This window comes from Otolemur garnettii, unplaced genomic scaffold (genome assembly GCF_000181295.1).
Source record: "Otolemur garnettii isolate 467f Iridium unplaced genomic scaffold, OtoGar3 scaffold00004, whole genome shotgun sequence".
In the NCBI taxonomy this organism is placed as follows: Eukaryota; Metazoa; Chordata; class Mammalia; order Primates; family Galagidae; genus Otolemur; species Otolemur garnettii.
Genome location: NW_003852399.1, coordinates 34,544,320 through 34,559,013, shown reverse-complemented (window position 1 = coordinate 34,559,013; position 14,694 = coordinate 34,544,320). Strand labels below are relative to the sequence as shown.

Below are 14,694 nucleotides of genomic sequence, written 5' to 3'. Positions count from 1 at the left end.
AATATATTTTTTCACAATATTCTTTGTGGTCCCTTTATGGATAGGTCAAAAATATACTAATCATTACTACTGAAGAATTATTATCAATGACATACTCTAAAAATGTTAAAATCACATTTTTTGTCTCATATACATTTTAATATAGCAAAATCTAGAGCAACCGGAATGCTGAGGAAAGAGATATTTTGACTATTGAACAAAAAGTCCATATAGTTTTTAACACTTGTTAATATTTTCTAAACATGTCAGATGTTCTCTTTACATTCTGAAATTTAACAGAGTGGATACACTTTAGATTTTTTTTCTTCCTGTAGAGGTATTTCTATACAGAGTCTTCTTTATGACTGTTGTATAATGAGAAACAATTCAAGACCTTCTCATGACTGTTGTGCAAGACCTTCTTGTGAGGGTTTTCATTTGTTCCCCAGATCTTCAAGACCCTCAAGATCTTCTCATGACTGTGGTGCAATGAGAAACAATTGAATGGCTATGGCCTTTGGGAAGCCTTTATTTTTTCTTCACTAATTCTGAATACGAGCTTTGTCAGCCTTTGATATTCACTCTTAGAAAATTACAGTTTATTAAAAATCCAATTATTTGGAGGTGGCACTTGTGACTCAAGGAGTAGGGCGCCAGCCCCAAATGCCAGAAGTGGCAGGTTCAAACCCAGCCCTGGCCAAAAGCTACAAAGAAAAGAAAAGAAAAGAAAATTACAAATCTGATTATTTGGATCAGGTTGACTATACTTAAGATGGATTACTTGAAATTTACTGCAATGGTAGCTTTAATATTTAGATCAATGAATTACACATAATAGAACTTCAATGAACAAGTTGAATGAATGAACATGTAATAACTACAAATATCTCTAATATGAGGTAGCTCAAGTATTGATACTGAGAAAAGAAGAGTCTGGGTCCTTCCTTTCCTGGTCATTCTGCTTATTCAGGGCAAAGTCCACCCTTGTTTACAGATTTACTGTTACTATTACTATGTTAAGTATTCATTCAACAATACTTATTGAGTATCTTTTTTTTTCCAGACTCTAAGTTGAGAATACATGAGTAAAACAATTAAATAAACAAAACATGTTTAAAGAATGGCCAATCAAAACACAATATATAAATATGTTTTGTGTGTGTGGATATGTGTGCATCAAATATCCATTAAGTGTTTCAGAAAGCATAATAAGAAGCAATATATGTGTTATTGATAGACAATTTTCATCCTTTGAAATATCTCAAAATGGGTTTATTAAATGATATCTTTTTTTTATTGTCTATCAAATTGTAATAAATAGTCAATTTAAAGAACTAATATAACTTCAAAATGAGCTACATCCCTCTTTTATTAAACAGCGTGGTCAGTTCTGATGAAATAGCCTATTTATTTATCCACACAGATATACATAGGTTTGCTTCTCTGAGATTTGGGAAACAAATGAAGACCCTCACAAGGAACTTTTATCTCTGGAGCTTGGTGCATGTAGCAGACTCCCATGACTGGTTTTATGCTACGTAGAAATGAGAAATTTAATGTGTGCTTAGGACGCCTAAAACTCTATCACATGAGCATATGTAAATGTGGGTCTGTGTGTGTCCTTAGTCCTGTCGCTGTCTCTACCTCCATGCACCACCATCTATGAGCTGGCTTTAACTTGTGATTTCTTTCCATGGGACTAGATGACAGTCTTCAGAACAGCATTCCTCATCAGCCTCCTTTTCTATTGTGTTCTTCATGCTGGTTGTAATGAGCTTCTGCCCACCCCCATGTGCCTCTGGAGTATCTTGTGAAATGTGCTCTGCTTGATGAGTTGTAGTTTAATCTGGACAGACAATAAAAAACCCTGGGGATTTTTCTCATTCTTTTCATTCTAGGGTGGTCATTTTATTACTGCAAACACATGTTTTCAAAATGCACACGACAGCAAATTTTCTATGGCTTTGGGAGTTTTACATATTTCTCTCCTTTCTTCTATAGGCACTTTCATGGCATACTTTTAATATCATGGAAAAAGGCAGATGGAATACTCCTCTCAATGTTTTAAAACAATTAGATGTTTGTCTTGTTCCTGACAAATCATTCTGAATAATAGACTTAATAATGTTCATGGATCATGTTAAACCATCAGAAAAAAAATTTGTATGGAATTCTTTTGACATCTCCTCTATCCTATCTCTTGTAGAACACATTTCACTGAATAGCATTCTGAATTTTTATTTGGGGCTTTGAGTAATGGGTAACTTTGAGAAAGGGACCCTGTTGCTTGACTTGCTGTAGGAATCCTGTGAACATTTGTCACCCACAATGTAGAGAGAAAGAGAGGAAAAATTTCATCTGAATGTCAAATAATTCTAATGTTCTAGTACCTAATTTTCTTTCTAAGTAGTATGGAAAAAAATAGAATGCCATGAAAAAAAAAACAAGTAAAGCAGTCTGACCCCTAATGTTTTTCTCTTTGTCTCTCTTTCTTTCTTTAAAAAACAAAACAAAATAAAACACATTTGTTGGCTATGTTTCACATGCCATGCAACTAATCCGCTATAGGTGTACAGTTCAGTGGTTTTGAGAATTTCACAGTTCTGCAACTTGTCACCACAATCAACCTAAAAAATTCCTTTGTTTATTTCTTAACGTATCTGATTATAATTTGTTGTTGCTGTTGTTTTAACTGTGTGGACAAAGGGGTTTCTGGATAATCCGCATCACTTTTTTCCTTCCACCACATGAGGCTCCACTTGTAACGGAGTACATTTTCATTGTTTGAAAGAGTTAGAATGCTAATAATAGCATTCAATACATAAAATTAAGACCCAGGTAACCTGATGCCATTCCTGATGCCTAGGCTGGATGGTGAGTCCTTTGGTGAGGCTACCTACTCAGCAGAATTCTAAGAGATGCTAATGGACATAGTCCATATAAGTTCTGTTGAATATAAAATATTTTGAACCAATATTTTTGATTGCAGTCAAATTATATTTGAGATGCTAAATAGAATAAAGAACACCAGCAAGTTGAGCTGCTATTAAGAAACTTGTGGGCTAAAATAAGAAGTAGTCTTTATTACCTGAAACTAGACTTGAGAAATTTGCCATGGACAAATACAAATCAAGTTATAAGAACAAGATTGAGTGTGTCAGAGAGAAGGCAAAATTAAAAGATATATTATAGATGAGCATTCAGTGGCTGGGTATGATGGTTCACACCTGTAATCCTAGCACTCTGAGAGGCCGAGGTGGGAAGATCCTTTGAGCTCAGGCATTTGAGACCAGCCTGACCTAGATAAAGACCCTGTCTATACTAAAAATAGAAAAATGAGCCAGGCATTGTGGCAGGTGCCTCTAGTCCCAGCTACTTGGGAAGATGAGGCAGGAGTGAGCCCAGGAGATTTAGGTTTCTGTGAGCTAGGCAGACACCATGGTACTTTGGCCCAGGCAACAGGGTAAGACTTTATCCCTAAATAAATAAATACATAAGCAAGCATTCAAGGCCTATTCGAAAACTTTACAATTATTCAAGTGATAGATCTTCATAAAAGAATATGGAAGATAGAGATAAACACAAATGGAGGGCTATTAACATTCCAGATAGATCCATAGACATTTAAAATATGACATTTTATTTCATTAAAAATATCTGTATTAGTTTGCTAGGACTCTCATAACAAATATCAAGACTAGGTAGCTTAAATAACATACATTTATTTCTCACTGTTCTTGAGGCTAGAGGTACCCTGTCAGGATCTGCTTCTGACACCCCTTGTCAGGGCCCGGGACTGGCCAGGTTTCGGGCCCGGCTTAGGCAGGTTCCGCACACGGACCACTAAGTTACCTTGCTCAGGAACAGTTTCTCTTAGGTGCTTGAGGGCTATCTACTTTAGCTGGAGAGAGAGAGAGAGTGTGTGTCTTAGAGACAGTAAAGTAGTCTTCTTAGAACAGATAGATCTTAGTCTTTAGCAGAGCTTGGTAATCTTCAGCAGAGACACATCATACTGGCGTTCTGCAGGCAGAAGAGAAGACAGAGTCAGAGTAAGTGTGTCTGTGATAGAATGCGCATGCTTTCTTTCTGCCTTCTCCTCCAGCCTAACGTAAGGCTGAGCTGAGCTCGTGCCTCTCAACACCACAGGTGTAGAGACTGCCAATTCACCAATGCTCTCATCTCACGAGCTCTCTCATGCTGGTTATAACTAAATCTCTCTCCATGCCCTTTTCACCAAGGTGTTCCATTACTGACATTTCCTATAACTTTTACTCCTCCTAGCCATAGGCTATACGGGCTGCTACAGTACCCAATTAAGGTGTTGACAGTTCTGGTTTCCTCTGAGGCCTCTCTCCTTGGTTTGCAGAGGGCAGCCTTCTTGCTGTGCTCCTCGCTTGGTTTTTGCTTTGTTCACGGTCCCTGTCTGTCTTCTCATCTTTTCTTGTAAGGACAATCCTATTGGATTGAGCCCACTTATATGACCTCATTTCACCTTCTTTCTTCTTTTAGGCCCATCTTCAAATACAGTCATTTTCTGATGTACTGGGGTTAGGATTCAACATGAGTTTAGGGGAGAGGACACAATTCAGCCCATGACAATATCAATCCCTATGTATTTACTTGAAGCTTGCTTTTCCTACTTAGCATCATAACAGAAAGCCCTTTCCATGTCAAGAAATATATATTTTGTCTAAAATAAAGGGTGTAATGGATATAAACTATTATATGTATTTATGTAACCTAGTGAATTCAGGCAATTTGCCTAGTTTAGTTTTTTTTGATTTATTTTGTGCTCTTCAGTGTATACCTGGGTACCAGGTCCTTTCACATGAGACTAATAATGTTCATAGTTTAATGTCTTAAAGTAGAACTGCTTAGGCAAACAATAGAACATTTCAAAGCCTCTTTATTTTATTTTTTCAGCTTTATTGAAATATAATTGTCAAACTAAAAAACATACATAGTCAACGTGTACAATGTAATGTTTTGATATATGTATGCATTTTGAAATGATTACTACAATCAAGCTAATTTAACATATCCATCACCTTCAAAGGTTTTTGCTATGTTTTATCAGCTAACCAAAAAAACTGTAACAATTTATACTTATAGGGGCATGTGAAAGAGTTCCCATTTCTTCCCCCAAAGTTTACCACTTAAATCATTATCATTTTTTAAGTTATTAATAATTTGCTAAAAGAAGAAAATGCTTTTTTATCATTTAAATTTATATTTCTTTGATTACTCATATGGATGAACTCTTTGTTCATGTTTATTGATTACTTGTATTCCTTTTGTTAATTAGGCCCTCTGCCTAATTTTAAAATAATGTATTTTCAATGACTCAGGTTTTATATTTAATCCTTTTTAAAATCTAGTATTTATTTTATTTTGCTTTGTGTTTGTCCATGGATGGCATAGTGGATTTTTTTCTGTGAGGCAATTGTTATATGCTTCTGGGTTTTCATTCTTTTAAAATTTTTCTTACAGATTTTAATACTAGTATTGTGTTTTAATTTATTATACATGTTTATTTATGTTTGGTAGTATAAACCTATAATTATTCTTCTCTTTCAAAATCTTCTTATATATTCTGTAAGTTTAATATCTATGTGAAATTGTGAATCATTGTGTTAATTTTCCAGATGAAATTCCAGTTGGTTTCTTTATATTAAATGTACAGCAAAGACTAGATTTAGGCTAGTTATTATTTTTCCCCTTTAATACTCAATTTAGAGTTCTTTGAAATTTCACCTATCATTTTTAGGCTAGTACATCAGATGCTTATGTAATTATTATTATTATTATTTTTGAGACAGAGTCTCATTTTGTCACCTTCAGTAGAGTGCTATAGTGTCACAGCTCACAGCAAGCTCAAACTCTTGGGCCAAAGCGATTCTTCTGCCTCAGCCTCCCAAGTAGCTGGGACTACAGATGCCTACCACAATGCCCAGCTATTTTTTTCATTGCAGTTGTCATTGTTGTTTAGCTGGCCTGGGCTGGGCTCGAACCTGCCAGCCTCGGTGTATGTGGCTGGCAACCTACCCACTAAGCTATGGGCACTGCCTGCTTATGTAATTATTGATAAGATTCTAAGATGTTGAGCAAAATGCTATTGGCCTTAGTTGGATAAACATGTGCTTTTGATTTTCAAAGAGACTTTAATGTTATTATTTTCCTTGACATTACTTTTATATTTATCTTACTTTCTATGCTACGTCAGATTATCCTAAGTTTCCAAGAGGGTTGTCTGATATTAATGAATTGCACCTTTTCCTAATTTTAAGCAAATTACTTGATGTTGGGATAATTTCAGAGACCTGCTAACATTAAAGACAAATACAGTAGGAACTCTGTAGGTTGACCACCCAAGGTACTGTAAGAAACTGATCAACCTAGTGGTTGCAGACAACAAGAGGTTGTCAACCTAAGGAAGCAGCCCCACGGTACTGAGATGCACGTGTGGTCCATGTCTGGTCTATGAAAATCAGATTAAGGAGGTGGCCAGTGTTGGGAGATGGTCATCTATGGAGATTCTACTGTAATTGCATTGGTTTCTTGACTGTATTTTAAAAGGTCATGTATTCTTCATCACAATTCTCTGTTCTAAGTTTTACAAATGTGCTCTTTAGGAAGAAGAACTTTTCCCTCCAGATTTCTTTTCCTCGCCGCTCGCCATCCATAATCCAGTTGATTTCCATTTATTTTCTTTGGAAAGCCTCCCCCCCACTATTATCTCTAAGTCATATACTTCAGCTGCCCTTTTCATGTCCATATCAGTGTACTGCACTATTTTATTGCTTCAATTAGCAATTCCCACACTAGACTGGGAGTTCTGTGAATATTGAAGCTGTATCTAAATTGTTCACTATTGTAGACCTAGCATGGGGCATAGTGCCTGGTATAAAGTAAGCAGCAATAAACACATGCTGAATGTCTGAGAGCATGGTAATATTCTACATTAAGCCAAATATCCGATGTCTGTTAAGTACCAGCTCTTAAACCCTTTGTGGGTGGTTTCTATGTGTGCTTGTGTCCTTCTGGGGTCTGCGGAAGAGTGGTGGAGTGCAGAGGTATGATGCCTGTGGTTGCCTCACTGCTCTTAATGATGAAACTGCAGGCAATCACTGAGGCATGTCTGACATGCCGGAAGGAGACAGAAGGATCTTCTATTAGTTATTTAGTTATATTCTATCCAGTGGAGTTCTCTTTTATTTGACCTCCTTTTATTATTTTATTTTATTTTATTTCAAAATAACATTAGGGTACAAATTCTTAGGTTACATTGCTCTCACTTCCAAGGTAAATTTCAATTTGTAGGACAGGCCCTCACCTGGGACTGGGAGCGTCCTGAATACCCTCGCACTGTGCACAGTAGGTGAGATCCCGCCATATGTCCTTCCTCCTCCAGCCAGTTGCCGTCCCCCCACCATATCCCCTCTCCCTGCTCACCGCTCCCCCTTGCTAGACTATATTTGTGTTTTATCATTCATCTGAGACTGTAAGTGTTTATATCTTGGTAGTATTCTTATGTAGGAAGGTGCAAACACTGCGTCTGATGGAAGCATCCAGGGCGTGGCAATTTCATACACGGGAATGAGCTGTGTTCTACATCGGCACCATCCGCCTTTCCCCTCCTCCACCTTTCCACCTCCAGCCGTTAAGATATTTTCATAAAGCATCACTGAGATTATTTGGGGCCAAATTTTCATGTTGGCATTTTGTGAGTGACCCTGGTTTTGTTTCTGTTTCGCTCATTACTGCAGATTTATGCTTATGTCTTTGAAAACATCAAGTCTGTCCGACTGGAAGCGTTGCTCTTATCCTTGCTAAGCATCGTGGTCCTTGTTCTTGTGAAGGAGCTGAATGAACAGTTTAAAACGAAAATTAAAGTTGTTCTTCCTGTCGATTTAGTTTTGGTAAGTATGAGATCAGCATTTATCTCTTTCCCATACACAGCTTGCTTACTGGAGTAATCTGTATAGACTTACTATATTGCCTATAGTAACTCACAGCTACTCCTGTCTCTCATTGAAGTGGGAGCTAATTTATGTGGCTATTCATTAACGTAAGAGCAGGAAATGTTTTAAGTCAATAATTTTAAGAAGGTGGCACACATGTTTTTAATTTATACAGAATTTCTTACATGCTTATAATTTTTTATATAAACAGGAGAACATGTAGCCTAAGATCTTAACTTAAGGAGACATTTCCAAGGGTGAGGTGAAAAGGTCTCTGGCATGATCTTCTGTAAAGCAATAAGACCACACCTTATTGATATGATACCTGTATGGCATGCATACAGTTACTATCAATTGACCAGTGTCTATTAACGATTAGTACATTGTTGATACTTTTTTTTACTGACCTAATTTTACTTTCTTAAAAGGATGCTCATGATTTTCGTTGACCAGGGCTGGTTCTTAAAAATGGTATTTTGTTGTATCTGGAAAAACAACACATTATATTTTGCACCTAAGGGTTTTTTACATTCTAAATATAAAAGATACATTTAGAAATTTTAAGAACCTCTAATGGGAACTCTTACATAAACAAAGCATTCAGTTGAAAATTAAATGTTAACATAACCACACTTTACTAACTTACTTATCATTAATTGGCTTGACTTTTTTAATGATCTTTGGGTTATACATGTATATAATAAATGGTATCTTAATAACTTCATCTATTGAAATATTTCTTTATACTGCTACAATAGTGTAAGTTTATGTACATTTATTTGGCTAGTATTAATAAATTGGAAACTATTCCTGAAGGATATGACTTATTTCTCTACAGTAAGATGGAAGGCCTCTCAAAGCCATGAACGATCCTACGTTCTTCGTGATCTGTTGAGTTATATATATCATATGTGTGTGTATTTCAAATAACCTATTAAAGAACGGAGTACAATGATTATGGCTTTCACAGCAACCACTGTGAAACATATCATTATAATTCAAGGTCCTGTTGATATTAAGGAAATATTTATTATATCTTGGAAGCTATAACATATAAGTTTCACAAAGCCAAAAATTGAAAACAACCCTAGAGAGGAAGTCCCTGGAGCTAGCAATAAAATAGTTGCTTATTTTCTGCAAAACTGGTAATAATTGTTCTTATTTAAAAAAGAAGATTTTTTTTACACAGTGTTGGCCCTAACGTTTGTTAAAACCTAATGCCAAAGTGTAAATGCAGGCCATGGGATCGAAATGTTAAATATAACAGGTTTTGTTTTCTTATCTTGACTAGTGTACCTTAGTAATGACCTTGAAAGCTAGGTTAGAATGGGGAATTCTCCTAGTCCTTTGAGTTCTAGAAAGGGGCCATATGGGGAGAGTCAGCCTCTTGGCCTTCAAAATTGGACATAACTGGGTTGCTGCAGGGAAGGATATTAGAAAAGCTATATTATCCGAACGTCATCTGATTTTGAAACTATAAATTAAGTGTTCTCAAAACTCAGAGGAATTTTTTTATTTTTAAGGTTTTAATTATTTTTAAAAATCTATGCAAATGCTACACTACCCTTGGCAATTATGGGACAAAAGAATGTTTACTTTTAAAAATGGTTTGAAGGTTTTTGAGGAGCCAGTAATATGTTTTTCTTTTTTTCAAACGGGACCACACAGATTATTGCTGCGTCATTTGCTTGTTATTGCACCAATATGGAAGATACATATGGATTGGAAGTAGTTGGTCGTATACCAAAAGGGTAATGTTGTCTTTTTTTTTTAAAAAAAAAATGTTTTTTGTTTTTTATGGAGAAAGAGACTGGGACTGGGTGGGTAAGTATGAATTTTATTGCTTTTCATCGCTGTATAGGACAACATTCTAATAAATTTCTATTAAAATGACAGAAACAAATGCTAGAGAAACAAATGTAAGGAGAAAAAGTAACTTTCTAGACTATTGACCTATTGCCAAGGAAGTTGATCATTGTTTTATACAGTATTACTGCAGATAAAAGATTTGGAAAATATTTGCAAAGCTATTATTTGAAAAAATGGAAGGCCAATGCCTAATTCTAATTTTGCAAATTAGAATTATAACTCCGGGATTTAGTCTGCCCTATTCCCCTGCCCTGCACATATTCTTATGACTATTTTTATTTCACTTAAACCATAGTGAAGGTAAACAAGCATCACCTGAAATAGCAGACCCCTAGGCCTGCGTGGCAAGACCTGGTGGCAGTGGAGAAGGAGATGCAGCTCCCTACCTGCCTTTGGACATTAAGAAGTTTAACAGAAGAGAAAGTGTTCACTGTAAAAGGGCAAACGGTTGTTCCAAATATAGACTGAAAGAAAATGAAAACATGGTGGAGAAGAGGGAGGGTACCCTGTGATGATTTCCTTTTAAGGGACTGTATATACACCAATATTTATAAATTTCAGGCAAAGTTACAAGTGTTGGGTCCTTTACATTTTATCTTCCAGTCCCGCGTTTTGGTTCCTAAAAACATTAAAAAGGGTGAGCAATTAAAAAGTTCATAGGGATTAAAAAGAAAATTTTTTAAAAATCCTGTCTTGAAACTATGTAGCTATAGGGTAATGGTGATTATCTGAATCAACTTTAATTTTCTCAAGGATTATCTGCTTTTCCACCTTTGAAAGTCAGTTTCTTGTTACCTTATAGGTCATTTGCTGTTATTAATAATTAAGCACACTCAATTTCCACTAAACAAAAGTTCTTATACTTTGAATGGTAGCACTTTTGCATAGCTTACATCTTACGGCCTTTAATGATATGAATCAATTTATCTTGGGGATAAACTTTAGTAAGTGAGTAAAAAACGTACATGTTTCTCATCCATCCGCTCTAATTCTTTTTCATTCTGAGAGAGTTTTGTAGACCCATCCCCTTAGGGAATTATACAGAGAGGATGGCTTTGACAAGGGATGGAGCTAAAATTGAATCCTGGCCTTGCCAATCCCCTATGACTTTAGCTAAGCTGTTGCCTAACCTTTCCCAAAATGTTCCCTCCTCCATACAGTGGGTTATAACGGTGTGTTTCAGACTGCTGCAAGAATTACATGAAAAAGCTACTATGAAAGGTCAGAGCATTCTACTTATATACTAGGTATTAAATCAACAGAATTCTCACCCCATTTTCTTCTACTTTTGCTCAAGGGACTTTTTTTTTTTTTGGGGGGTAAGTCTCCCAAAGAATCATCAGGGATAAATAAATACTACTACTTTGGCTCACATGGTTTTCAGCAGACACTTAGACAATGGCTGGGTATTACTTGAGAGAAATAATTTAAACAGTTCTTTGAAATGGAGAAATAGCTAAGTGTGGTCTTCTACTTTGCAACACAGGGTGGTAGATAGAACCTTTATACAGATTTTTCTTCACGTATATAAGGCATAGTCAAATGGACCGGGAAAGCATTGAGCTAAAAACATAATTACGTTAATGATCACACTGGCAAATTTAGAGATTAGCTCAAGAATTACAGCTCAGAGTAAACGAGTGTTTGCACACAGCAATGTACTGGTATTCAAGGGAGGAAATACAGTCTCTAACGCCAGCCAAATAAACATTTGGAAAAGTTCGAACGAAAGGACACTCCCGATTTGCTTTTGTTCTGATACAGACACTTTTTGTCGAGTCAGAGTTTCTGTGGTGTAATCTGAATTCCCTGGGCGTAAATGCCAGTTAGCTGCTTGTAGCTGTCCCTGTGGTGTTCCTTGAGATTCTGCTTTTCTGCTAAATAATGTTGAAAACAGAGGGCTTCTCAGGGCAAGGATGCTTGGTTTTCTCATGTGCATTTCACTTATTCTATGTAAACTTGAGAGTCATCACCACAGTTGAATTCACTGCAAGTTGTTACCGAAATTACCTGAAGGTTGATGACGTCAGTATGACTTTTCTTTGTGCAGAATTCCCCCATCTCGAGCTCCCCGGATGGACATCCTCTCTGCAGTCATCACTGAAGCCTTTGGAGTGGCACTTGTAGGCTATGCAGCCTCACTGGCTCTTGCTCAAGGATCTGCCAAAAAATTTAAATATTCAGTTGATGACAACCAGGTGGAGTATCTCCTGCCCCTCTCTGCTCCTGTTGTATCATTGTACTGTGCACTCCCAGATCCTGAAAATCCTGAACTGATGAGAAATAAAACTTTCTTAAATGCATAGCAAGAATGGGTAGAATAAAACTAAAGAAAATCTCTAAATCATTCACAGAAGGTTTTAATAACTCTAAAGCTTTTGGCTTAAATGAAGAAAATGTGGGAGAACCAGGTTGCGGTGCTAGAGAGTGACACCCCAATTGAGTACATTTGAGACACCTGGAGGCCATACAAAGGGAGATGCTGAAAATATGACCTTTATGGCTTTGTGTTTTTTAAAGAAAGAATGGCATCTTGATGTTATTTTTAGGAGAAAATCCAAATATATTTAACATCACATGATATTTTCTTTTGGCAGGGGCTAGTCTGTTGCCCAGGCTAGAAGGCAGTGACGTTATTAGAGCTCATGGCCACCTCAAACCCCTGGGCCCAAGCAATCCTCCTGCCTCAGCCTTCTCAGTAGCTGCGATTACAAGTGCCCAGCATTGAGCTTGGACAATTTGTGCATTTTTTGTAGAGACAAAGTCTCACTATGTTGCTCAACCTGATCTCCCCTTGACCCAGTGCAGTCCTCCCATCTTGACCTCCCTGACACTCCTATACAAAAATGCTGGAATAAATGTGAGCCACCACACAGGGCCCTAACTCTGAAAAATTATGGATGTCAAAGTACACATAGCACTGGTATTACTCTTTAGTAAAAGACTACAGATGTGGCAGTCTATTCTTAGAATACCAAATAGTACAGAGTATACTGATCATATTTCTGAATGCATTTCTGCCAATGTCTTATTTCAAGCCTTACGGTGGCCCTGCCAGGTGGGCTGGTCTGCAGGGAGGCTGCAGTGGACTGGATATGAATGCCAAAGTGGCTGTGTACAAATCTTACTCTGACGCTGGGTTGGCCTGAATCCTCTCTGTACCCTGCTTTTCACCTCTGGATGAAAGCAGATTTATTCAGTTCCCAAATATGTATTGAATCCTACTATGTTCCAGGCACTGGTCTGTGTAGGAGGGAAATAATGGTTAACAAAACAGACCATATCTTTCCTCTACTCAAAACCTCCCTGTGGCTTCCTGTCATACTCCTTGAAAACTTTGCATGGTGGCTTACAGGGCTTACTGTTCACTGTCCCCTTTTCTCTCCTGTTTCATTTCCCTTTTATACTCTGTTCTGGGTATACCACTTTGCTTGTCCTTGAACCTGTTTATCATGCTTCTGCCTCAGGACATTTGCACTTGCTGTTCCCATTCTCAGGAATTCTATTTGCTCAGCTTCTTTATTCAAATGCTCCCTTCTCTAGGAGGTCTTCTTTAGTAATCTAAAATCTTTTTTTTTTTTTTTTTTTTAGTTTTTGGCTGGGGCTGTGTTTGAACCTACCACCTCTGGCATATGGGACCAGTGCCCTACTCCTTTGACCCACAGGTGCCACCCCTGTAATCTAAAATCTTAAACTCCAGATTTCTTCATGCCCCCCTCTGCTTTACTTTCTGTATTTATCTTGTTTATCATCAGCATTCCCTCACCAGAAACACAGTCCTATGAAGGCAGGGATATGTGCCTATGCTAACTACTAACAGCAGAAACAAGAAAACCGTTAGGAGGCTTTTGCAATAATCCAGTTGAGATTGGGTGACTTGGACCAAGACAGAGTGGTGGAAGAGATGAGAAGTGTATGGATTGTGTATTAGATGTGGACACCAACTGGGAAAAGGGGGTGGGGGTAATAACGCTAAAGTTTTTGGCTTAAACAGTTGGAACTTGAAATGGAGAAAATGTGGGAGAACCAGGCTGTGGTGCTGGAGAGTGACACCCCAGTTTAGTAAGTTTGAGACACCTGTTAGCCATGCAAAGGGAGACACTGAGTAGCATGTTGGCGCTATAGTCTGATGTTCGGAAGAGTTGAGTTAAGTTGGAGACACAGATGTGGTACTTGTTTAATGTGTATTTGGGTATCTAAGGTGTAGATAGAGAAGAGAAGTGGCCCAATACTTGCAACTGGTTAAGTAAGAAGGAACCACCAAAAAAGAAAAAAAAAAATTGAGAAGTGGTGGCCAGGTGGGTGTGAGGTCCTAGAAGCCAAGAGAAGGAGCCTTGAAAGAGAGAGAGGTGAGCAACTATGTCAAATGCCTCTACTAGGTCAGGTCCGATAAGAATGAACTGTTTTATTTAACATCGTGGAGGCCGTGGGTTGAATGGTGGGAAGAAAACCCTGATTTTTGTTACCTAAAAGATGGAGGAGAAATTAACAACAGAGAGCATAAATAGTATTTCCCCATAAGGTGATGAGAATTAAATAAAGTGCTTAGAAGAGTTTCTGGCTCATTTTAAGCACTAAATGAGTATTAGCTGTTTTTATTATAATTGTCAAATCATAACTGGTGAGGAGAACAGAAACTGAAAACACACCTGATTTTTTGACATTTTGTACCTGTGGTCTCTACAAGTGATTGGAAAGCATATATTCTCTTATTATGAATCTTACAGGAATTTTTGGCCCACGGCCTGAGCAATGTGATTTCTTCATTTTTCTTCTGCATACCAAGCGCTGCTGCCATGGGAAGGACCGCGGGCCTGTACAGCACCGGAGCAAAGACACAGGTAACTGACCTGTTCAGCTGGACAAAGGAAGGCTGGGCGGGGGG

At 37.5% G+C, this 14,694-nt stretch overlaps 1 protein-coding gene across 1 annotated transcript in view; it reads left to right on the top strand.

The window, feature by feature from the left end:
- The window catches only part of SLC26A7 (solute carrier family 26 member 7), a 132,886-nt gene that overhangs the window by 81,927 nt on the left and 36,265 nt on the right, over positions 1–14,694 (top strand). The window contains exons 6-9 of the mRNA XM_023517445.1: positions 7,746–7,898; positions 9,609–9,691; positions 11,860–12,007; positions 14,537–14,650. Of these exons, the coding sequence (XP_023373213.1) occupies positions 7,746–7,898; positions 9,609–9,691; positions 11,860–12,007; positions 14,537–14,650 (498 nt within the window). The remainder of the gene's footprint in view (positions 1–7,745; positions 7,899–9,608; positions 9,692–11,859; positions 12,008–14,536; positions 14,651–14,694) is intronic.